Here is a 24,622-nt window from a genome sequence, read left to right as displayed (position 1 = left end):
GAATGTTTACTCACAAGTATAATTCATTGGCTGATCCCTCCTGATGATGTGGATGCAATTATGTGATCCTTCTGTAACCCATTGGCATTCCCACCCAGCTGACGAAGTGTGAAATTCCTGAATTGCTCTGCTCATTCTCAGTCATTGTAAATAAGAATTTATTATTAACTGACTTGCCTAGTTAAAAAAAAAAACATTCTAAAACTGCTTTTGGGCACTAGAGTCCTCTATCTATCTCTATGGTCGGATCTGTGTTTACTTCCGGATTTCGTTCGCAGCAGCTGAAGATTGCTAGCGGTTTGAGCTCCAGAGCTAATACAGTACAAGGATTCATGACAGAGTGTTGCTAGCAAGACTAGTGGCATCGCAAGACTCGATTCATTCGGTCCTGCAGTCTGCGAAGGACATTCGACACGCCAGCGGACGTAAAGCGAAGCCCCAGTAGGATACCTCGCTGACTGGAAATTGGACCGAGACTTTTGCCCGCTCTTCTCCGAGCTCAAAGTCACTCAATGCTGCGCTCCTCTCACCCAGCGCAGCACCGGGGCTCCGACTAGGCAGCTAACTGTTCATGTTCTTGTAGTTATCTAGGCACAGGTTCAAAACAAGGACACCAGCGATACGTGTTTGACATTTGACCACCGAATTAGGCACAGGGAGAAACCGATCCACGAAGAGTCGGGGACAGGCGGGGAAGCGAGGGGTGCCCGAATAAAGTAGGGGGTCGCCTCCAGCAGCCTTGGCGGATTTATCCCTACCCTAGTTACAAACATCATGGATTGGTTAATGGGGTGAGTACAGCTACCTCTTTCTCGTTGACAGCACCAGTTACTAATCTCTTTTGTGGCCGGTAATATTTGACAGGTACAAAACAAACGATGTTTAGCTCTTTTACTAATCAGAAAATGCACGATACATAATACTATTATGGTGGTAATGACTCCCCTTTCCCCTGGATGTCTAGCTACCGAAGTAACGTTACTGTAGATATCATCATGGCATGTTCTATTTTTTTTGCCCAACACGGTAACATTAACCGGCGAGACTCTATTTTGAGCATCCGGTGCAGTGTGGGCCTGACGTTGCACAGCAAGTGGCCAGGAAGATTTAGGACGTGAAAATGTATTTCTATAGAAGCCCGTCACGCAGGCTACACTCACGTTTGCGAACTATAACTAGTTAGATATCTAGTTTCCAGGTAGCTAGATTTACCGGACTAGCGGTGTTCGGTGTAACGTCATTTCCCTTCGCAAGGTGCATTGTTTGGCCAACGTCTCGATCAGATTTCAACATGGAAAACAAGCGAACTACTTAGCCAGCTAGGTTTTTTTTTTGCTTACTACGTTGACTTCGTCTTCGCTGTAAATTGGCTAGTTAGGTAACAAGTTAGCGGTAGCTTAGAGGGCTAGCTGGCGGCAACACAGGCACGGTGACTTGTGCGGATTTTGTTACCTTTTTAGGTACGAGTCTAAAGTACACGTCGTTGCTACAATGTAACATATTTTGGTTGAGCAAATTACATTCCAGAGGTTTATCACGACGGTGCCGTTTGTTTCGGTCAATTGTGCTGTAACTAAAGGCAAGCCAGGTGTGTGGCGACGTCATCGTGGGAATTGACACCTCGTTGCGAAGGCGACGCTGACCTGTCACTTTATTTTCTGGGTGCCACTTCCGCCTTTTAGAGTTCCAGCTCTGAAGAGGGGTCTTGCATATCTTGTAGCTTGTTTGATAATGAATTGTAGAGTTGTAGCTCAGTTTATGGCTTGGTTTTTTGACAGGTCCACTGCTCATGTATCATCTGTAGGGGTAGGGAGGGAGAGATTGTGGATGCGTTATACTTCCATGCCCAGTCCGGTCTTTCCATCATGAAGTGAGACATTGCAAGACAAGTGTGTTCTCCCATTGGGGTCGTTCCATGTAATTTCAGCAAGCCATGATACCACCTCAGATTGTTCTGAAATCGTTTCTGGAATTGGAAACACATAAGATAAGCATTGGGGAAACATTATTTAAATGAAATGCCACATGAAGTGTGAAAATGCTAATATATGTACCATGGACTTGCTTTGGATTTGCGACACGCATTAAAAAGGTAGCATTTGAAACAGTGGCCAGGGGGGACATAATAACTTCAATAACGAGGTTTCCATTCAACCTTTTAATGCGAGTAAAGTAATGTTGGATAAAAAAAAAATGATGACAGGCCTGACTGAAACATATACTAATTTCTCTGAACAGGGGGAAAAAACATCACCAAGTTCATTGAGAATACATTACATAGGATGAAGAAACAGTACTCCCAGCCACAGTTCCTCGTTGTTGATGTGGGATTGGCATAGGGTGTGAGGATTCCATGGAATGATAATCTTATTTTTCTAACAACAAATGATTTCAGAAAAATTTGAAATGGCTGGTGGTCAGTCCTCTTTCTTGTGCTTTTTGAGGTGGAACGATCCATTGGCCTTATTTGTTTCTTGACTACAGATTTTGTTTCCTGACTAAGTCACACAATATTTACAATGCAAACCCTGGTGAATCAGGCAAGGGCAGAGTCTGATTCATATTTGCCCGCAAAGAGGAGAGTCATGAAAATGTAATTGACAACTTTGCAATGGTGTGATAAACTCAGAATATATGCACGTGATTATCAGACAAACGCATTTGCCTGTTTTTGTGAGCTCACTCAAGGAGTGCATCAGTTTGCGTGGATTATCAACCTCTCATTGAACTCTTAGCCTAACTGCCAGTCACTTGCTGTGTGTTTTTTATCATGTTAACCCTCCTGTTTTTTCTGGTATTATTTTAATCTGTCGCAGCTTCATTCTGTGTAGAAGAGGTCTATGTATTGTCCCACGGCATATCGAAGTACATTTGAAAGAGCTAGTCTGTCCATCTCTCTGTTATTTGTGAGTGAGGTTATGAAGAGATCAGTGCTCCGTCTTCCTACAGACACACGGCTTGTCTCACTGTCTGCCTGTCTTGTGGTCCTGGGCCACCACTGATATCATTTCCCAGGCAGGATCTAGAACACAGCACAGGGTCAGAACACTTCCTTTGTCTGCCCCGGCAGTGTCAAGGCAGGAGTCCCCACTGAAAGGTGTGCCGCCCTAGCCCAGTCACTCAGTCAGTGTGAGGGCAGAGGAAGGGGTGGAGGCCTGCTGTTTGGGTGGTTCACCTCCTTTTGACATTCTGGCTGAGAGATAACAACAACAACAAGGCAGTCACCGCCCCATTGGAATCCCGGCCAAAATATGAACCAGACACCGGCTTCAACTACTTGTTTTTTTTTTATCTGACATTCGTCGTCTTGTTGATGTGGTGGTGATGACTCATGTATTTTTTTTTCTTGGAAAAATATGTATATCTCTCACCCCCTATGCTTCTCTCTCACTGCAATTTGCTCGCTCTCTCTGCTGTATCATGAAGTCTGCAATCAGCTCTTTTGTTTTGTTAACGCTGAGTAAGAGGTTATTTTCCTGGCACCACCCTCCCAGGGCCCTCACCTCCTCCCTGTAGGCTGTTTTGTCACTGTTGGTAATCAGGCCTACTACTGATGTGTTGTCTGCAAACTTGATGATTGAGTTGGAGGCGTGCGTGGCCACGCAGTCATGGGTGAACAGAGCGTACAGGAGGGGGCTGAGCACGCACCCTTGTGGGTCCCCTGTGTTGAGGATCAAGAAGTCCAGGACCCAGTTGCACAGTGTGTGGTTCAGACTCTGGGCCCCAAGCTTAATGATGGGCTTGGAGGGTACTATGTCGTTGAATGCTGAGCTATTGCAGCTGGTGTTTGTGCAAGACATGAATGCATGCAAAGCGTCTTTGCCCTTATCCAGAGTGCGTCACTCCTGAGAGTGGAGTCTTGAATGAGGTAACGAAGCGTGTAATCACTCTGAATACAGACGATGCAGGGTGAAGGATGACGCAGCCACAATGAATGGGGGGGTGACATGGAGAAGACGATAGGACCAGGACTGATGGATAGAGGGAGGGAAAGAGGAATAGATGGCGACGGGGCAATATGTCCCTAACTGATAAGGGAGAGAAGGAAGGAAGGCGAGAAGGACTCACAGACAGATGGAGGAGCGATGGAGTGAAGGAGAGGGGGCGCTATGGGTGCTGCTCTTGGAGTTATGATACAGGGATGAAAATCTTAATGATGCAGGGAACGATGGGATGGAGGGAGGTGCCCAGAGAGACTGGTGGAGGGAAGAAGAGGGTGAAAAGGGAATGCATGATGGGGGAGGGATCACATGATGAAGAGAAGGTTGACAGGACCATGACTGGTGGAGGAAGGGAAACGATGGATAGAGATGAGTTGCTGATGCAGGCCTCAAAATTAATGCTTGTCCTAATGTATTTTATTTACCCTTTTATTAACAAGGCAAGTCAGTTAAGAACAAATTCTTATTTACAATGACGGCCTACCAAAAGGCAAAAGGCTTCATGCGGGGACGGAAGCTGGGGTTACAAATCTAGGACAAAACACACATCACGACAAGGGAGACGCCCCAACACTACGTAAAGAGAGACCTATGACGACAGCACAGCCTGGCAGCAACACATGACAGCAACACAACATGGCAACAGCACAACATGGTAGCAGCACAAAACATGGTACAAACATTATTGGGCACTGACAACAGCACAATGGGCAAGAAGGTAGAGACATCCATACATCGTGCGAAGCAACAATAATAACAATATTTAAATACATTTTTCATGTACGTACATAAAAAAGCATTAATGTCAAAATGTAGGTGATTATACATACTGGGTACAGACTCCTGTCCAAACAAATGCTGAAATGATTGAGGCGCCAGAAAATGTAGCCAAACTTGAATTACATGAATATAGGCTTAACGTCAGTCGTGTTTGACAATTACCATCTACAGTCTTTATACTGTCAACATAAAGTGGCTTCAGAAAGGGTTCATACCCCTTGACTTATTTTATTTAACCCTTTATTTGACCAGGTAAGTTGACTAAGAACACATTTTTATTTAAGGAAACAGCCCAGGCAATAGTTACAGGGATGAATGAGCCAATTTGAAGCTTTGACGATTAGGTGGCCATTATGGTATGAGGGCCAGATTGGGAATTTAGCCAGGACACTGGGGTTAACACCCCTACTCTTACAATAAGTACCATGGGATCTTTAGTGACCACTAAAGACACCCATTTAACGTCCCAGCCGGAAGACTGCACCCTACACAGGGCAATGTCCCCAATCACTGCCCTGGGATGTTTTTTTTTTTTTACTGGCCTACTGGCCATCCAACACCACTTACAGCAGCATCTGGTCGCCCATCCAGGGACCGACCAGGACCAAGCCTGCTTAACTTAAGAGGCAAGCCAGGAGTGGGATGCAGGGTGGGTATAGCTTGTTCAATTAATCATCAAATTGCTTAAGGTAGGCACTTCAAAGCAAAGTAGCTAGCTAACTAAGACCTGTTTATCTATAATCTTGTAAGGCCATCATTTTCATGTTTCACTAGGGCTGTGACGATCATAGAATTTTTGGTAATGTTTTTTTGGGTCAAGAAAATGACCATGGGCACAGTTTAACTGTTCAAATTGCAAAATGAAGACTCATTTTCTCTCTCCTGCTGTGCTGCTGACTGTAGCAGTTGCCCCATAGAAATATAATGAATAGAAAGGGTCTCTCCATTCAAGTCAATGGTGGCATAATCGGTAGACTGGCAGACATTTTGAGTATGCCCATGCCAGGAAGTAAAAAGCAGGAAGTGTACTCAACAAATCACAGCACAGATTGAAGAATCAACTCGACTGACATTACAAAAAATACATTCCATGGCATGAGCCACATCAGTTGGCCTCATTTGAGTGAGCCTCATTTGAGTGAGCATTGTACAGTACCATGGCAATCCAGCATCAGTTGATGGAACATTTCAAAATACCATGGATTGCATCACAGTCAGCCATTACGAGTGTACCCATGAGTTTACCAGTCAAATTGCCAGGGTTAGAGCTTCCAAGCCCATTCTATTTCTAAGAGTGGCCTACTCTCTGCCATTGTGTTGCCTAGCAACACAGTAAACAATCTATCACGCAGAGGTCATGCCTCTGGGTGATACAGAGTTGATATTCGCTAGCCTGATTTCAACTTTTGGTGTTTAGAAAATCACTTCCGCTTATAAATGTCAACACTCACCAAGAATGACAGTGGGTAGTTTATTTCAGTGCACAGAAGCAAGTTTTCTGGTTGGATTTTAAATAATTTGTACAACTTTACAAACAGGAGAAATATGCGCACTGTAGCTGGTATAGTCTTAGATGTCCCAGGCCTTGGAGCATCGTTAACGCGTGGAGAATGCTCACTTTGACACAATTATGATCAAATATTATTATTATTATAATCAATTATGATTGCTTGCTATTTTACATTTTTGTGTTATTACATTTTTTTTTTTTTTACATTTCCTTTCTGACAATTTATAATGATATTCTACTTGTCCAACAAATGTTCTTACCTGTCCTGGAGCCCTGGTGTGTGTCAATCTGGGTGCAGCAGGTAGCCTGGCGTGTAGGAGCCGACAAGGTAAACATCTGTTGTTCTGCCCTTGAGCAAGGCAGTATAACCCCCAACAACAACTGCTCCCGGGCGCCAATTTGTGCAACTGACTAGGTATCCCCTATTCCCTTCCCTTTCTACTACTAGTGTGCAACAGCTTGTTGTCAAGACCTTCACAACGTTGGCAGACGATTGGGGTTTCGGTGTGTTGCAGCCTTTGTGTGTGTTGGTCACATGATCAAATGTACCCCTTTTGGAGCCAGGTGAACTCATTGCTGAGGGTTCAATAGGACGTTAAATGACAGTGGAGCTGCACAGCAATGCCGACATGTCTTTTCCTGCTGGGCGGAAACAGCCGGGCGCTACAGATGTTTAATCCCTCCTGCTTTTCAATGATGGATGGGTAATACACGATGGAGAGAGAGATTACAACTGCTAGGCAAAGTGGTGTTGGCTTTAGAGTGCATGACCTTAACAATGGCTGTATTTGAATGCGGGTGGTGGATAGGACACAGGCTACATGTCAGCCTGCTCAGACGAACATGGGAGACTGTTGATGAACAAGAGCGTCACCGACTGGTGGTGGTCTCTGAAAGTCGGGCCGGCACCCTCTGTTCGAAGGCGTGGTAATGAGTGAACACACTTTATTGCACACAGTTAATTAAGACACACACACACCAATTTAGCAGGAGGGGATGAGTAAAAATGGTTACCTACAAGATGAAAACAAGAATATGTAACAGTGCTAAGCTAACGATGGTTTAAGCATTGAACACGTGCAGGCTAATGACAGGGGAATAGCAGTTGAGCCTATACATTGCAGCAGCTAATGTAGTAGCAAGGAAATGGAAGCATCCATAATGGCTAGGCGAACCGAACGAGTGTGTTTGCATACTCCCTTAAAAGACATTCACTTGAAAAACTAGAAAAAAGTGGCGATAGTACTGTTTGTCTGTTTTGAGACACCATAGCCAGTATACACTCCCTCAAAATACCAGAATGAAGCTACTATAACTCAAGAAATCTGTCATTAATTTGGACATTTTTGCCAAGGAGATCTTAGTCGCACAATTTTACATCTAACTTAAGTGGTTTGGTGCAGTATTTCTCAATAACAAAATTGCATTAAAACGAGTCGTCTCTTGTTCAATGACGACAAATACTTTATTGAAGAATCCCTACTGTCGACTAATCACAGACGAAGGGTCGTAGACTTTGGCTATCGACTAAAGTTTGCCTCCCAAATAAAATTTGCGCGTGTGTGTGTGTGCCAGAACCCTCACTGAAGTCCAAAACGAACAAAAATGTCACAAAATGTCACCATAATAATGCACAAACTCTTCCAGACACTTTCACCTGGGAAGCATGCCGAACGCCTCAAGGCGTTAGCGTAGGCTAACGGGTTACACCAAGAACATAAGGGCAATGAACATAGCAGACTATATACAAACGGAAGTCGTAACATTAGCACTTGGCTAGTACGATAGGCTAGGCCTGGCTATATAGCGAAGGAAACAAATAGACTAGCTAGCATACATGGTATATGCAAAGGATTGGACAAGGCTGCCATGACAACTATTAAAACGGGCCATCTTAAGCCTATACCGGTAATGAGCCTAGGCTGTATTTCCTGGCCTGAGCAATATTTATTGTCGGTTAAGAACAAATTCTTATTTTCCAATGATGGCCAATGAAGTAATGAAGTAATAATTTTAGATGTAATGAAAAGCGCTACATAAAATACAAGTACAATGTCAGTCTCTTTTTTAAATTCGAAACAAATTAACAAAACAATTTTAGGGGTCTTGCAGTTCATGGGCGATCTTTCACCGCTTTCGGGTGCTAGGTAGTTCGAACGAGTCGTATGTTCGATCGGAGGGAGCCAAGACGGTACAGCCAGGCCGTCTGACAAACGGGCCACAGAGCTCTTCATCGGGGCACCTCGTCAAATTCGATGTTCAGAGCACTTCCTCTGTAGGGTAGGCTGGGTCGCCCACTACTGAAATGCAGCACCCACATGGGCAACGCTTCGACCACCGCAGTCCACTTCCCTCTGAAACAGGGCTGGTGGCTGAAAAAAGCCAACGCTTGTTGATATGGTGTTACTGCATCATTAAAATGGGCAGCGGAGATGGCTGGAGGGGAGATTCACAGAGCTAGATATGAACTCGCATCACACACAGGGACGGTCATGGCTATTTACTGTGTGTCACGCCATAGTCACACACAGCCATGTGTGTGTGTGGGTGACTGCATTGTGTGTTGTTATAAACCATGAGTAGGCAATGGCCTATACTAATATGTGTGTTATTTTATTTGTGTGTGTCTGAGTAGTGCTACTCCTTTCTACCTTCGACTCACACTGTAAATACATGTGCTGGTACATTTCATAGTAGCTGTCATTTGCTTGTTAGTGGCCATTTCCTCATCTCAACCCAACACACACACACACACACACACACACACACACACACACACACACACACACACACACACTTTAAAAAAAACTTTATTTGAATCCACCAATCAAATTGACAAAAATATTTAAATATTTCAAAGGTCCCTGTATGCATGGCACTCAAGGGTACAGCTGCCAACGACGGCTGAATCAGAGCAGTACCTCGCCAACTGCTTTGTCCTAGTTTTTATCAGGGCCCGCAATCTGGAGGCCACGCGCTGCAAGCCTGTGAACGTGGCCGAGACTGCCGAATATCAGCGCCACCAGCATTCACCTACACCCTAGGCTGTCCCAGCTTGCCACGAGGGGCTGGTATTTTAAGCAGCTTCTCTGCAAAGGCCTGCTCCATGTAGCCGTCCAATGAGAAGGCCACTTCCAAAATAAGCACCCCCCCCCACAACAACAATATCTGCCGTAGTCGGCACACAGGAAACATAACATCAAACCAGCTTCCCCTTACACAGTAATTTTCATGCATGTGTGCTGTTGGTGAGACCACGAATCTCAGCTCGCTGGCTGTCAGGTCAACACGGCGGTCATATCTAGCAATGTACATATCCTTGTATGAACAGCAGCCATTCACAACATGGACAATGGACTCCATTACATTTGACTCATGTAGAACGCACAATGGGTCATGGTTTGCAGGGTACCAGAGTGCTAGGTTCTATTTTGTTGGTAGAACTCGCAGCCTCGCCTTACCAGTAAAAATTGAGAATGTCCCCGCCAACGGCAGCATTCTGGCACATGGAATGGGAGACTGAGTGGTCAGCACCGTCCAGATCAGCGAGTTTTGCCTGCAGCCTCAGGGCCAGTCCAGTTTTGCAGTAGCTGCATGTCTGTCTGATAAGACCGGAGGAGTGTGGTCCTGGATGTAGGATGTGATGTTGTGTCGTGGGTGACCGACGCCTCCACGACAACACAGCGATCTGTAACTGCATCCAGAGGCAGTCGTTTGCATATCAGTCCGTGTCCACCTGAGCTCCTCTCCAGTCCGGTCGCTCAGGTCGTTGCAGTCCGGCCTGTCTGTCAGACTCCAAAGCCTGCAGCACGAGTTAATGATTTAATGAGCCATTTGTAGTTTCCCTGTACCGGCCGTGTGTACTTAGACTTGCATGGCATAATCTTTGAAACAAGCATATGCTACTGGCAGGATCAACCAGGTAGGGTTAGTCTGTAAGCACGCACACACACACACACAATCTCCGTGGTAGAGAACGGCTGAAAATCGGTCTGGCTGATGGTCTTTTTGCCTTTCCTTGACTATCGGCACAGCCGATATCCCCTGTGTAGAGTGAGCACACTTGCCTCTTGTGTCAAACTGTTGCAAGTCGACGAGGAACCTCTGGCTGGACTGCATCTTGTTAGCTACCTACTCATGCTACAGCACGTTACAAAACAATATACCGGTAGCTTGCTAGCTACGGGTTAGTGTCCTGCACCTTCACCCAGTTTATTAAGAAATGTAACATTCCCCCAGAAATATTACCATGTATAGTATGTAATTTGGTAAAAACAAAGTCTAATTAATTCATTTTAAAATAGATTCAGTTACTGTATACATGGCTGTCTCTGGGAAATCAAAATGTTCAAATTTAATGATATTGAATATCGGCCTCCTTGACTCCCAAAAATAGTCCCAAGAAAATCAAATAACAGTCGTTCTTTATGCAGTGGCACTGTGTTAGACCAGGTAATTGAGTTTCCTTTGCTAGAGCCAGGGTTGGGGGCAATTCCATTTTCATTCCTGTCAATTCAGGAAGAATGCTGAAATTCCAATTTTCCTCAATGCTTTTAAATGAGTAACGTTTCGAATTGGAATATGGTTTACTTTTATAAATTGACTGGAATTAAAATTGCAATGATCCCCCCCCCCCATTCCTGGGTAGAGTTGAAGATATAGGCTAGAGCTAGATAAGGGCAATTCCATGATAACGGAGTTACGCTGAGACTCTGTTTAAATGTTTAATTTTTTTTATGTCTGGCAAACAAACCCATTGCTTTCAAAATGTAACACCATACAACTCAGGTTAGTCTTGGCGTAATTCCGTTATGGTGGAATTGATACATAGGATATTTTGTTGGTCTCGCTGTCGCTGCACTCTCCTGGCTGCCTGTAGCAGGGACTAACAGAACATTGCTTTGCCCAGATTTGAGTCGACTACCTTTCTACCACACTCTCTCTGTTTCCACAATGTTCTTTTACCCTTTAAAAAAAAATAACTTTACTAGGCTTGTTCTACTATGCTATGGCTCCTACTCACCAGGCCCTTGTCTATGGTGGTGTCCGATGTCTTAAGTCAGGGGTTCCCAAACCTTTTTTTGCATTGGGACCCCTTTTGTGATATCAAATTCATCAGGCACCACCCTAATAATATCAGAACACAACTCCTACTTTAGAGTGCCATTGAAAAAAATTGCGTACAAGCAGTTTCTGCAGTGCATGGCCCGGACTAATCCAGTCTCGGCCCCTGCCAAATAATGGTTTTAAAGGTCCCGCTCTTGGCATCCGAGAGAACATTTTGCTGAAATGTCTTGAGTCAATAAGTATTTGAACCCCTTTGTTATGGCAAGCCTAAGTAAGTTCAGGAGTAATAATTCGCTTATCAAGGCGCTTAAGTTGCATGGACTCACTCTGTTTGCAATAATAGTGTTTAACGCAATTGTTTTAATGACTACTTTGTCTCTGTACCCCCACACAGGTAATTATCTGTAGGGTCCCTCAGTTGAGCAGTGAAATTCAACCACAGACCAGGGAGTTTTTCCAATGCCTTGCGAAGAAGGGCAATAAAAAAAGAAGCAGACATTTCAATACAGGCGTCCTTCCTAACTCAGTTGCCAGAGAGGAAGGAAACCGCTCAGGGATTTCAGCATAAAGCCAATAGTGAAGTTAAAACAGTTACAGAGTTTAATGGCTGTGATAGGACAAAACTGAGGATGGATACATATTTTAGTCACTCCACAATAGTTACCTAAATGACAGAGTGAAAAGAAGGAAGCCTGTACAGAATAATTTTTATTCCAAAACATGCATCCTGTCACAAAAGTAATACAGCAAAAAATGTGGCAAAGCAATTTTTGTCCTGAATACAAAGTGTTTTATTTTTGGGGCAAATCCAATACATTCCTGAGTACAACGGGACTTGCCATATTTTCAAACATAGTGGTGACTGCATCATGTTATGGGTGTGCTTGAAAGGACTGGGAAGTTCACTCGTGGGTGTGAATAATTATGTAAATTCGATATCTTTGTTGCATTTTCAATTACATTTCTAAAAACATTTGCACTTTGTCATTATGGGGTTTTGTGTGTAGTTGGGGGAGGGAAAAAATCAATTGAATCTATTTTGAATTCTGTATGAATACTTTCTGAAGGCACTGTAATTTCTTGCAATTCTACACATTTTACCATGGGGCAGAGAACATTTGTGCAGTTTTTAAAGCTGAAATTACAGTGCATTTATGCTCAAAACAACATTTTTGGGCAATACAAGAAAATATGTTGTATTGTGGGAGTACTGTGTATACCAATATCCCTGTGAGCCTCACAGGCCAATGTTGTGCATCTCTAAGGTTAAAAAAAAAGGATTGATATTATTACAGTGCATTGCACCTTCAACTTATTCCACAGATCTCTTGTCCAGAACAGGTTTCATCTGTTACTTGCCATATTCATTTCAAATCTGTCCACGGACCCCACTGGGAAAACCCCTGTTTTAAGTCAGTTATGGAGATATTAGAATTGATCTGAGGCTCTAGAACACTGCTTACCGTAAGACCTGTCTAGAAAGGAGCATTTACAACCTTCAAGACGCACAGGAACACCATACACACAAATACAGGTCTGTGCCTGTCTAAGAGGGAGCGCTGTTGACTTGGTCTACATAGACCGTTCGTGCTCTCAGTAGAATGCTCTCTATTTGAACGAGGCAGCTCCCTCTTGCCCCGCACTTCAACGTTGTCTTTGGAATCTCTGGGGAAATGCTATGCGGGCAGTTGGTGAGTGTCCAGGGGGAAGGCCCTGCCTGGTCTGTAGTGTTTGGTTCATTTAGGGAAACTGTGCTCTAAGGGCTGCTCAGAACAGACGCATGTTTATCCTGAAACGGCCCTCAGTCACCCTCTTTATTCATCGCGCTTGTTCTCCCCTCTCTCCCTCCGCTCTTGCTTTCTCGCTCTCTCTCTCTGTTAGAACACTGATGTGTGGAGACATGTGCGTGCTTGGCTTCTGTCGATGCTGGGCTTCTCAGGCTTGCTGAGTAGAGGACTGAGAACACAGGGCAAAACAGGCCAACCCAGCCATATCAAGCCAAGGTGAACAGGCGCTAACATGTCCGCATAGCAACTCGAGGCTAGCTAGCATAGCTGGGGTTAGCCAGGAGCAACTAGGGGTTAGCTAGCATAGCTGGGGTTAGCCAGGGGCAACTAGGGGTTAGCCAGGGGCAACTATGGGTTAGCTAGCATAGCTGGGGTTAGCCAGGGGCAACTAGGGGTTAGCCAGGGGCAACTATGGGTTAGCTAGCATAGCTGGGGTTAGCCAGGGGCAACTAGGGGTTAGCCAGGGGCAACTATAGGTTAGCTAGCATAGCTGGGGTTAGCCAAGGGCAACTAGGGGTTAGCCAGGGGCAACTATGGGTTAGCTAGCATAGCTGGGGTTAGCCAGGGGCAACTAGGGGTTAGCTAGCATAGCTGGGGTTAGCCAGGGGCAACTAGGGGTTAGCTAGCATAGCTGGGGTTAGCCAGTGGCAACTAGGGGTTAGCTAGCATAGCTGGGGTTAGCTGGCATAGCTGGGGTTAGCCATGGGCAACTAGGGGCTAGCTAGCAGGGCTGGGGTTAACAAGGAAGGAGATGAAGAGGGGAATGGTCTCATTTGGGAAGACTGGAAATGGGCACGCATGCCCTTCTCTGCCAGCTCTCCTCTCCCCCTCATGTTCAGCCACTTCATTAAATAGCATATCAGTCTAGTGGCTTTGACTTGGTTCTGCTGAAGACAACGTGGTTATTCATTAGTCCTGTTGTCGTTTTGGGACATTGAGACGTTGCATGTATTTTCCCTCGTGAGTGAGGCATCACTTAAGGGAATCTGACACCAGTGATGGCACGAAAAGAACAGGCCAGTCTGCGTGCCACAGCAGAGGCTGATGGGCAGCCTTTCCTTCAAAGCCACAAAAAAAACAGCTTAAAAATGAATTGATCTGCACGGTGTAAGTACAGAAATAGTTTGCTTTGTGGGAAATGAATATCCAACTGTTTGGAGTTTGACGGCAGCTAGGTGAGCTTATTTTAGACGCTATAGTCCTGGGATTCCCTATGATCTGTCGAAGAACCCCGTACATTCTAACGACTCTTGTGTCGCTACGCCGTAGAGCGACACATGTCACACGTGTGTCCTTGAGAGCCTCAGCTTTTCACAGGTGGCTTTTAATAGTTTCTAGCTCAAACCGTTTGGACTCGGCCCCGGGGCCCCTTCAGGATCCGCCCTGGTCTCGCCAACGCCGCTCCAACTCATCCCCCCGTTAATCACACGGACTAATGGTTTGCGAATGAAACGGACGAATCCAACGGCACAACCCGGGAGTCTGTAGCTCAAACACGCAGTGTTTTAAGAGGTTAGAAGTCCTGAATCACGTGGGGGCACCACGTTGGGACTCATTGGGCTAAGCTACGGCTAGTCATTTTGCACAGAGGTGTGTTTGTTGTAGCAGAAACCGAAGAAGGAATATGAATAAAGCGTTGACCCATGTGACCCCAGGCCTAGATACTGTGTCTGATGTGTAGCTGCATAGAAAACCGTAAGATTCTATTGGGCCCTTCTCTGAGGTAAATTCGCCAAGCAGAGACGCGCACACACACACTCTACACTCTCTCTGTGGTCTTGAGCTTGAGACCTTTCCCTTTCCCGCTCAGACAGGGTGAGGCCAGGTGATGAAAATGATACCAGAATGGCTGTGCTCTCTTAGCTTTTAGTGTGTGTGTGTGTGTGTGTGTGTGTGTGTGTGTGTGTGTGTGTGTGTGTGTGTGTGTGTGTGTGTGTGTGTGTGTGTGTGTGTGTGTGTGTGTGTGTGTGTGTGTGTGTGTGTGTGTGTGTGTGTGTGTGTGTGTGCTGGTACTATGGGCTATTGGTTCGCTTATACTGCAACTCTCTCTGTATCAGTGTTTTAGTTGTGTTCTTCAGTCCTGTTTGCTGTATGTGCATTTTGAACCCCTTTTGCGGTGAGTGTAGTCTGACCTGGGGTTGGGGGGGGTTATACTTTAAAAGGCCTAAGGGCAGCACATGCTGAGTGCGATGCCAACCCAACACCACTAGGCTAGAACAAGTCCCTGCCCGCTCATCCTAATCCTAAGGCCGACCCGCCCACTCAGCCACGACTGACATAAGGTTGTCTTATGACAACCTGAACTTTGCGAAAGTTGGGCCCAGTCCCGAGTCATCCCCTAGGCAACTGTGTTGAACCGCAAGGACTAGGTAAGCATAGGCATATTGCCAATCTGGGCAAGGTGGATCTGTGGGAAACCCAGAGGTCGACGCCTAGACTCTCATTGGACGGCTGTGTGTGTTCTCTCTCTGTGTTTTACTTGGCAGGAGTGAGGAGCGACCTTACTTTGACAATGTTAACTTTTTTGTAACACTGTGAAAGTCCAGACCAGAACTGACAGAGCCAATAGGGGGATAGAGACAGAGAGAGGAAGGTGAGGGATTGGGAAGAAGACAATGACTAATCACACTTCCAGTTGCCAAACACTGTTGCTGGGTGATGATGTGTCACAACAGGTCCTATATTGGCCTAAGAGCCAATGGTCCTGGGTTAGTTTTCTTAAAGGAAGCTAGCACCCTGACAGGTCTGCAAGCTGACTGGGGAACAGCTCAAATATATGTTGTACACACACCATATGCACACAATGTACACACACACACACTGTACAAACATGCTCTTTCCATGACAGACTGAAGGTGAATCCAGGTGAAATCTATGATCCCTTATTGATGTCACTTGTTAAATCCACTTCAATCAGTGTAGATGAAGGGGAGATGACATGTTAAAGAAGGATTTTTAAGCCTTGAGACAATTGAGACATTGTGTGTGTGTGTGTGTGTGTGTGTGCGTGCGCGCGCCATGCTTGGTTTGTCACACTCAAACAGTAGTCATACTCCTGTGGACATCCAGCCAACTTGACACGACTGTGGGAAGCATCGGAGTCGACATGGGCCATCATCCCTGTGGAATGCTTTCGACACCTTGTGGACTTGTGCCCCGCCGAATTGAGGATGTCCTGAGGGCAAAACGGGGGAGGGGCAACTCAATATTAGGAAGGTGTTCCTAATGTTTTGTACACTCCGTGTATGTGATTGTATATATTCAAATGTAAGCAAGGTTTGAAATGATTGTTTTAGTCAAATATTATATACGTTTGTGCTACTTGCAGTCAATTTGCAGTCTACAAATGATTTGTAATTGCGTTCCGGCTGTCCGCTCCAGAAAACATCGTCCCACGGCTGAATCTTGTTGATTATCCCTGCTCTACAGGCTGCAGGGAGACGTATCCCATCATGCTTCAGCAGTGAGTCAGCGTTGTCACGGAATGGCGTGTGTGTGCACACATGTCAGCTGGACTGCTGTTGTGACTCTGAGCCCTGCAGTTTGGGACAGGGACAGCCGGAAGGACCAGAGCCCTGTGACTCCCACACACCCGGCCTGCCTATGTCATAACAGTCCTTCTCAGTGTCCCACAGACCTCTAACTTGCTCTCTATCATATCAAACACACACACACACACACACACACACACAGGACCTACAGTCTGTCCCTTGCAATTGGGGATTGCATTGTGTGTGTGTGTGTGTGTGCGTGCGTGCGTGCGCAAAGGTGTGAGTGTTCTCCCATTGTGACTGAGTCGAGGCTGTTTCTGGGGAATAGGCTCACTGATGCAGGCAGATCAGCCCAGGGCTCCTGAGTTGTGTGTGACAGTTATTTTTGTCCCATCAGGTTTGCCATAAGGATCATGAGCAGTGGTGATTGTGTGTGGTCGGTCGTGATCTATTTTTGTCCTGCCATAAAGAGTTTAGCTTAGTCACAGTGAGGAAGAAAGATATGGAGAGATACATGACAGGAGAGAGACATGACAGGAGGGGGAGAGAGAGAGACATGACATGAGGGGGAGAGAGAGAGACATGACAGGAGGGGGAGAGAGAGAGAGACATGACAGGAGGGGGAGAGAGAGAGAGACATGACAGGAGGGGGAGAGAGAGAGACATGAGGGGAGAGAGACATGACAGGAAGGAGAGGGAGAGAGACACGACGGGGGAGAGAGAGAGACATGACGGGGAGAGAGACCTGACGTGGGAGAGAGAGAGAGACATGACGGGGGAGAGAGAGAGAGACATGACGGGTGTGAGAGAGAGAGAGAGAGAGAGACCTGACAGGGGAGAGAGAGAGACACCTGACGGGGGAGAGCGAGAGACCTGACGGGGGGGAGAGCGAGAGACCTGACGGGGGAGAGCGAGAGACCTGACGGGGGAGAGAGCGAGACCTGACGGGGGAGAGAGAGCGAGACCTGACGGGGGAGAGAGCGAGAGACCTGACGGGGAGAGAGCGAGAGACCTGACGGGGGAGAGAGCGAGACCTGACGGGGGAGAGAGCGAGACCTGACGGGGGAGAGAGCGAGACCTGACGGGGGAGAGAGCGAGACCTGACGGGGGAGAGAGCGAGACCTGACGGGGGAGAGAGCGAGAGACCTGACGGGGGAGAGAGCGAGAGACCTGACGGGGGAGAGCGAGAGACATGACGGGGAGAGCGAGAGAGACATGACGGGGGGGAGAGAGACATGACGGGGGAGAGAGAGAGAGACATGACGGAGGGGAGAGAGATAGACATGACGGGGGAGAGAGACATGACGGGGGAGAGAGAGAGAGAGACATGACGGAGGGGAGAGATAGACATGACAGGAGGGGAGGAGAGAGAGAGACATGACAGGAGGGGAGGGAGAGAGAGAGACATGACAGGAGGGGAGAGACATGACAGGAGGGGAGAGACATGACAGGAGGGGGAGAGAGAGAGACATGACAGGAGGGGAGAGAGAGAGACATGACAGGAGGGGGAGAGACATGACAGGAGGGGAGAGAGAGAGAGACACGACGGGGAGAGAGAGAGACACGACGGGGGAGAGAGAGAGACCTGACAGGGGAGAATGAGAGACCTGACAGGGGAGAATGAGAGACCTGACGGGAGAGAGACCTGACGGGGAGAGAGCGAGACCTGACGGGGGAGAGAGCGAGACCTGACGGGGGAGAGAGCGAGACCTGACGGGGGAGAGAGCGAGACCTGACGGGGGAGAGAGCGAGACCTGACGGGGGGAGAGAGAGAGAGACATGACGGGGGGGAGAGAGAGAGAGACATGACGGGGGGAGAGAGAGAGAGACATGACGGGGGGGGAGAGAGAGAGACATGACGGGGGGAGAGAGAGAGACATGACGGGGGGAGAGAGAGAGAGAGACCTGACGGGGGAGAGAGACCTGACGGGGGGAGAGAGAGACATGACGGGGGGGAGAGAGAGACATGACTGGGGAGAGCGAGACCTGACGGGGGAGAGCGAGACCTGACGGGGAGAGCGAGACCTGACGGGGGAGAGCGAGAGACCTGACGGGGGAGAGCGAGAGACCTGACGGGGGAGAGCGAGAGACCTGACGGGGGGAGAGCGAGAGACCTGACGGGGGAGAGCGAGAGAGAGACATGACGGGGAGAGCGAGAGAGAGACATGACGGGGGAGAGAGAGACATGACGGGGGGAGAGCGAGAGAGACATGACGGGGGGAGAGAGACCTGACGGGGGGAGAGACCTGACGGGGGGAGAGAGAGACATGACGGGGGGAGAGCGAGACATGACGGGGGGAGAGCGAGACATGACGGGGAGAGCGAGACCTGACGGGGAGAGAGAGACCTGACGGGGGAGAGAGAGACCTGACGGGGGAGAGAGAGACCTGACGGGGGAGAGCGAGAGACATGACGGGGGAGAGCGAGAGAGAGACATGACGGGGGGAGAGAGAGAGAGAGACATGACGGGGGGAGAGAGACATGACGGGGGGAGAGAGAGAGACATGACGGGGGGGAGAGAGAGAGAGACATGACGGGGGAGAGAGAGAGAGACATGACGGGGGAGAGCGAGAGAGAGACATGACGGGGGAGAGCGAGAGAGAGACATGACGGGGGGAGAGAGAGAGAGAGACACGACGGGGGGGAGCGAGAGAGAGACACGACGGGGGGAGAGAGAGAGAGACATGACGGGGGGAGAGAGAGAGAGAGACATGACGGGGGAGAGCGAGAGAGAGACATGACGGGGGAGAGAGGGAGAGAGACATGACAGGGGAGAGCGAGAGAGCGAGACCTGACGGGGGAGAGCGAGAGAGAGACATGACGGGGGAGAGAGAGAGAGAGACATGGCGGGGGGAGAGAGAGAGAGACATGACGGGGGTGAGAGAGAGAGAGACATGACGGACGGGGGTAGAGAGAGAGACATGACGGAGGGGAGAGAGATAGACATGACAGGAGGGGGAGAGAGATAGACATGACAGGAGGGGGAGAGAGATAGACATGACAGGAGGGGGAGAGAGAGAGACATGACAGGAGGGGGAGGGAGAGAGAGACATGACAGGAGGGGGAGAGAAATGACAGGAGGGGGAGAGAGAGAGACATGATGGGGGAGAGACATGACAGGAGGGATGGAGAGAGAGAGAGAGACACGACGGCGAGAGAGATACACGACAGCGAGAGAGAGAGACATGACAGGAGGGGGAGAGAGAGAGACAGAGAGAGAGACATGACAGGAGGGGGAGAGAGAGAGAGACACATGACAGGAGGGGGAGAGAGAGACATGACAGGAGGGGGAGAGAGAGACATGACAGGAGGGGAGAGAGAGAGAGACATGATGGGGGAGAGACATGACAGGAGGGATGGAGAGACACGACGGGGAAAGAGAGAGACACAACGGCGAGAGAGAGAGACACGACGCCGAGAGAGAGAGAGAGAGAGAGAGACATGACGGGGGGGAGAGAGAGAGAGAGACATGACGGGGGGAGAGACATGACGGGGAGAGCGAGAGAGAGACATGACGGGGGAGAGAGAGAGAGAGACATGACGGGGGGAGAGAGAGACATGACGGGGTGGAGAGAGAGAGAGACATGACGGGGGGAGAGAGACATGACGGGGGAGAGAGAGAGAGAGAGAGACATGACGGAGGGGGAGAGATATAGACATGACAGGACGGGGAGAGAGAGAGACATGACAGGAAGGGGAGAGAGAGACATGACAGGAGGGGGAGAGACATGACAGGAGGGGGAGAGAGAGAGAGACATGATGGGGGAGAGCGAGAGAGAGACATGACGGGGTGGAGAGAGAGAGAGACATGACGGGGGGGAGAGAGAGAGACATGACGGGGGGGAGAGAGACATGACGGGGGAGAGAGAGAGAGAGAGAGACATGACGGAGGGGGAGAGAGATAGACATGACAGGACGGGGAGAGAGAGAGACATGACAGGAAGGGGAGGGAGAGAGAGAGACATGACAGGAGAGGGAGAGACATGACAGGAGGGGGAGAGAGAGAGACATGATGGGGGAGAGACATGACAGGAGGGATGGAGAGAGAGAGAGAGACACGACGGCGAGAGAGAGAGAGACACGACGGGGAGAGAGAGAGACATGACAGGAGGGGGAGAGAGAGAGACATGATGGGGGAGAGACATGACAGGAGGGATGGAGAGAGAGAGACACGACGGCGAGAGAGAGAGACACGACGGGGAAAGAGAGAGACACGACGGCGAGAGAGACACGACGGGGAGAGAGAGAGACACGACGGCGAGAGAGAGAGAGAGACATGACAGGAGGGGGAGAGAGAGAGACATGACAGGAGGGGGAGAGAGAGAGACATGACAGGAGGGGGAGAGAGAGAGCGACATGACTGGAGGGGGAGAGAGAGAGAGACATGACAGGAGGGGGAGAGAGAGAGAGAGAGATGACAGGAGGGGGAGAGAGAGAGAGAGAGAGAGAGACACGACGGCGAGAGAGAGAGACATGACAGGAGGGGGAGAGAGACATGACAGGAGGGGGAGAGAGAGAGACATGATGGGGAGAGACATGACAGGAGGGATGGAGAGAGAGAGACACGACGGCGAGAGAGAGAGAGACACGACGGGGAAAGAGAGAGACACGACGGCGAGAGAGACACGACGGGGAGAGAGAGAGACACGACGGCGAGAGAGAGAGAGACATGACAGGAGGGGGAGAGAGAGAGACATGACAGGAGGGGGAGAGAGAGAGACATGACAGGAGGGGAGGGAGAGAGACATGACAGGAGGGGGAGAGAGAGAGAGACATGACAGGAGGGGAGAGAGAGAGAGAGAGAGAGACATGACAGGAGGGGGAGAGAGAGAGAGAGGGGAATGACAGGAGGGGGATAGAGAGAGAGAGATGACAGGAGGGGAGAGAGAGACATGACAGGAGGGGGAGAGAGAGAGAGACATGACAGGAGGGGGAGAGAGAGAGATACATGACAGGAGGGGAGAGAGAGAGACATGACAGGAGGGGGAGAGAGAGAGACATGACAGGAGGGGGAGAGAGAGAGCGACATGACAGGAGGGGAGAGAGAGAGCGACATGACTGGAGGGGAGAGAGAGAGACACGACGGGGAAAGAGAGAGACACGACGGGGAGAGAGAGAGACACGACGGCGAGAGAGAGAGAGACATGACAGGAGGGGGAGAGAGAGAGACATGACAGGAGGGGGAGAGAGATGACAGGAGGGGGAGAGAGAGAGCGACATGACAGGAGGGAGAGAGAGAGAGAGAGAGAGATGACTGGAGGAGAGAGAGAGAGAGAGAGATGACAGGAGAGAGAGAGAGAGAGAGAGAGAGACAGGAGAGAGAGAGAGAGAGAGAGAGAGAGAGACGACGGCGAGAGAGAGAGACATGACAGGAGGGGGAGAGGGGGAGACATGACAGGAGGGGAGAGAGGGGAGAGACATGATGGGGAGAGACATGACAGGAGGGATGGAGAGAGAGAGACACGACGGCGAGAGAGACACGAGAGAGACGAGACACGACGGGAAAGAGAGAGAGACACGACGGCGAGAGAGAGACATGACAGGAGGGGGAGAGAGAGAGACATGACAGGAGGGAGAGAGAGACATGACAGGAGGGGGAGGGAGAGAGACATGACAGGAGGGGAGAGAGAGAGACATGACAGGAGGGGGAGGGAGAGAGACATGACAGGAGGGGAGGAGAGAGAGAGGGGAGAGAGAGAGAGACATGACAGGAGGGGAGAGAGAGAGAGACATGACAGGAGGGGAGAGAGAGAGAGAGAGAGAGAGAGAGAGAGAGAGAGAGAGGAGAGAGAGAGAGAGAGAGAGAGAGATGACAGGAGGAGAGAGAGAGAGAGAGAGAGAGAGAGAGAGAGAGAGAGAGAGAGAGAGATGACAGATGACAGGAGGGGAGAGAGACATATGACAGGAGGGGGAGAGAGACATATGACAGGAGGGGAGAGAGACATATGACAGGAGGTGGAGAGAGAGAGACATGATGGGGGAGAGAGAGAGACGCGACGGCGAGAGACAGAGACATGACAGGAGGGAGGGAGTCATGGCTTCAGTGAAAAACCCAGGGTTTGTCCTTGGTGGTTGAGGCCCTGTGGGTTTAGGCTGGTTTCCACTTTAATTGGATTAAAGCATGGTGTGTTGCATCAGACAGGCAGACTCTTCTAAAGCACTGGTTTCTCTGGTGTGTCCAGCCCCACCCTGTGGACTCTCCCTCTCTAAATAGGATTACAGGGCCTGTGTCCACCGCATGCTGAGAGAGTACTGGGGAGAAGACGAGACCTGTAGAGTGGTGAAGACTGGGAAGGAAAGGAGACGAGACAGACAGTCAGTGGTGGAGATGGTGAAATGGTTGATAAAAGGTCTGGGACAAGAAAGACGAAGCAGAGTGATATATATATATATCAAGAGTTTCTAGACGATTGGAGGGAGGAGCTTTGGCTCAGCTGTCCAGTGGACTTCCTGTATGGCTGCGGTGGACAGGGAACGGATGGTGAAGTCGTCATGGGTGTGCGTGACCGGCCCATCCTGGCTGCCTGTTTTGAACATGACGGGAAGTGTGTGTGTCGGTGTGTCTCTTTGCCTTCCTTTGTTCCTCTCGTTTTTATTCCTGTAACTTGATTAGACAAGTGGGTGCAATATGTCCATGCGCGCGCACACACACACACACACACACACACACACACACGCACACACACACACTGACTGTGATGTTGTTCTGGAGACGGGACCATAGCATTCCTGAGATGTCAACATAATGCGTGTCTGATTCCCACGCCTGTCTATGCCCCAGACACAGACCCCACTGTCACATGACTCCATATGAGACCAGAGAACATAAGAGTGGTGGAGGAGGAGGAGATGGTGAGGGGGAGGGTTGTTGCTGGTGAACGTATTACCGCCACACCGGCGGTCACGAGTCATGAAGGCAGTCAAATTCCACGTGACCGCTTAGTCACGGTAATTAGGCTTCTCCAAGCTCTGATGCTGTTGCTCATTAGTAGCCTACCAAACTTGCTAATGGCCTGGTACTCTGCACTTTATTGTCACTCTCATCACTCTGACATCGTTGCAAACATAATCGAAAATCGAATCGACCACTTCATGTGATCCCTTGAGCTCATGTTGCGCAACATTTTTTATAGGCTTTGCAATTGTGTGAGAAAACAGAGTGATGGCCTCTATTAAAAAGCGGAGGGTCCCATCCGCTTTCTATAGGTGAGGCCTACTATATATATTTCTCAACTTTCCTAATATTAAGCACATTGCTTATATTTATTTAAGTGCATAGATGACATGTATTTTTTTCTGGCTGCCCCTGTTTTGAGACAGGTGCATGATAATGTTCCATTCTAAATCAAAACAAAATTCACACATTATGTAGTATATGTAAAGATGAGATTATATCAAGAATAGTCTGATGGGTGATAAGATTAGCCTATCACTTGTGAATTATATATTATCACTTGTGAGTCATAGTCGCACACCTGATGTGGCCCAGCCCATAGGCCTATATGTTTTAATAAGGTTTGTATCACAACTAAAGTGGCTAATAACTTATTCAAGTGAAGCACATTAATCTGCTTTACAAAGGGTGTAGAGCCTAACTGGCAGACATAAGCAGCGCGTGAGTTTCTAGTTTTGGGAAGATCATTTTCATGGTGAAAATTAGCCTTTTATAATAAAAGCTTTACATTTCATGCGTAATTGCATTTGTGGTCACTTTTGATAATGGTGTTTCCCTGCTAATGGAACATTCACGCTTAAATCCTACTGCCAGATGCGCATTGCTGTGCTTATAATGTGAAGAAATAGCCTAATAGTTTATCAACATTTTAAGCTAAATGTTCTGATCTGTTGCGTCATCCACATTGCTTCAAAAAAGTTTTTTTGATGCTAGTTGTTGTATAAATTTGGGCTCTATCACATCCCGCAACTGTCCCAGACTATGTTTTGAATGTTTAATTTCTCGCGTAGAATAGGTCGACTTTTGTACTATGGGGGATAGTAGATTGACATAGGCTAGTGCTTTTGCTGTTCGTTAGGCCTACTCATCTT

The 24,622-nt window shown here is 48.5% G+C and overlaps 1 protein-coding gene across 1 annotated transcript in view; it reads left to right on the top strand.

Annotated features, from left to right (window-relative positions):
• The first annotated feature begins 260 nt into the window (after nt 1-260).
• Nucleotides 261-24,622, top strand: part of mob2a (MOB kinase activator 2a) — an 88,701-nt gene continuing 64,339 nt past the window's right edge. Inside the window, exon 1 of the mRNA XM_035790675.2 lies at nt 261-791. Coding sequence (XP_035646568.1) covers nt 775-791 — 17 coding nt within the window. The 5' untranslated portion in view covers nt 261-774. The remainder of the gene's footprint in view (nt 792-24,622) is intronic.

This window comes from Oncorhynchus keta, chromosome 17 (assembly GCF_023373465.1).
Source record: "Oncorhynchus keta strain PuntledgeMale-10-30-2019 chromosome 17, Oket_V2, whole genome shotgun sequence".
NCBI lineage: Eukaryota > Metazoa > Chordata > Actinopteri > Salmoniformes > Salmonidae > Oncorhynchus > Oncorhynchus keta.
Note: the sequence above shows the minus strand (reverse complement) of the source record. Positions and strands in the feature narration are given on the sequence as shown.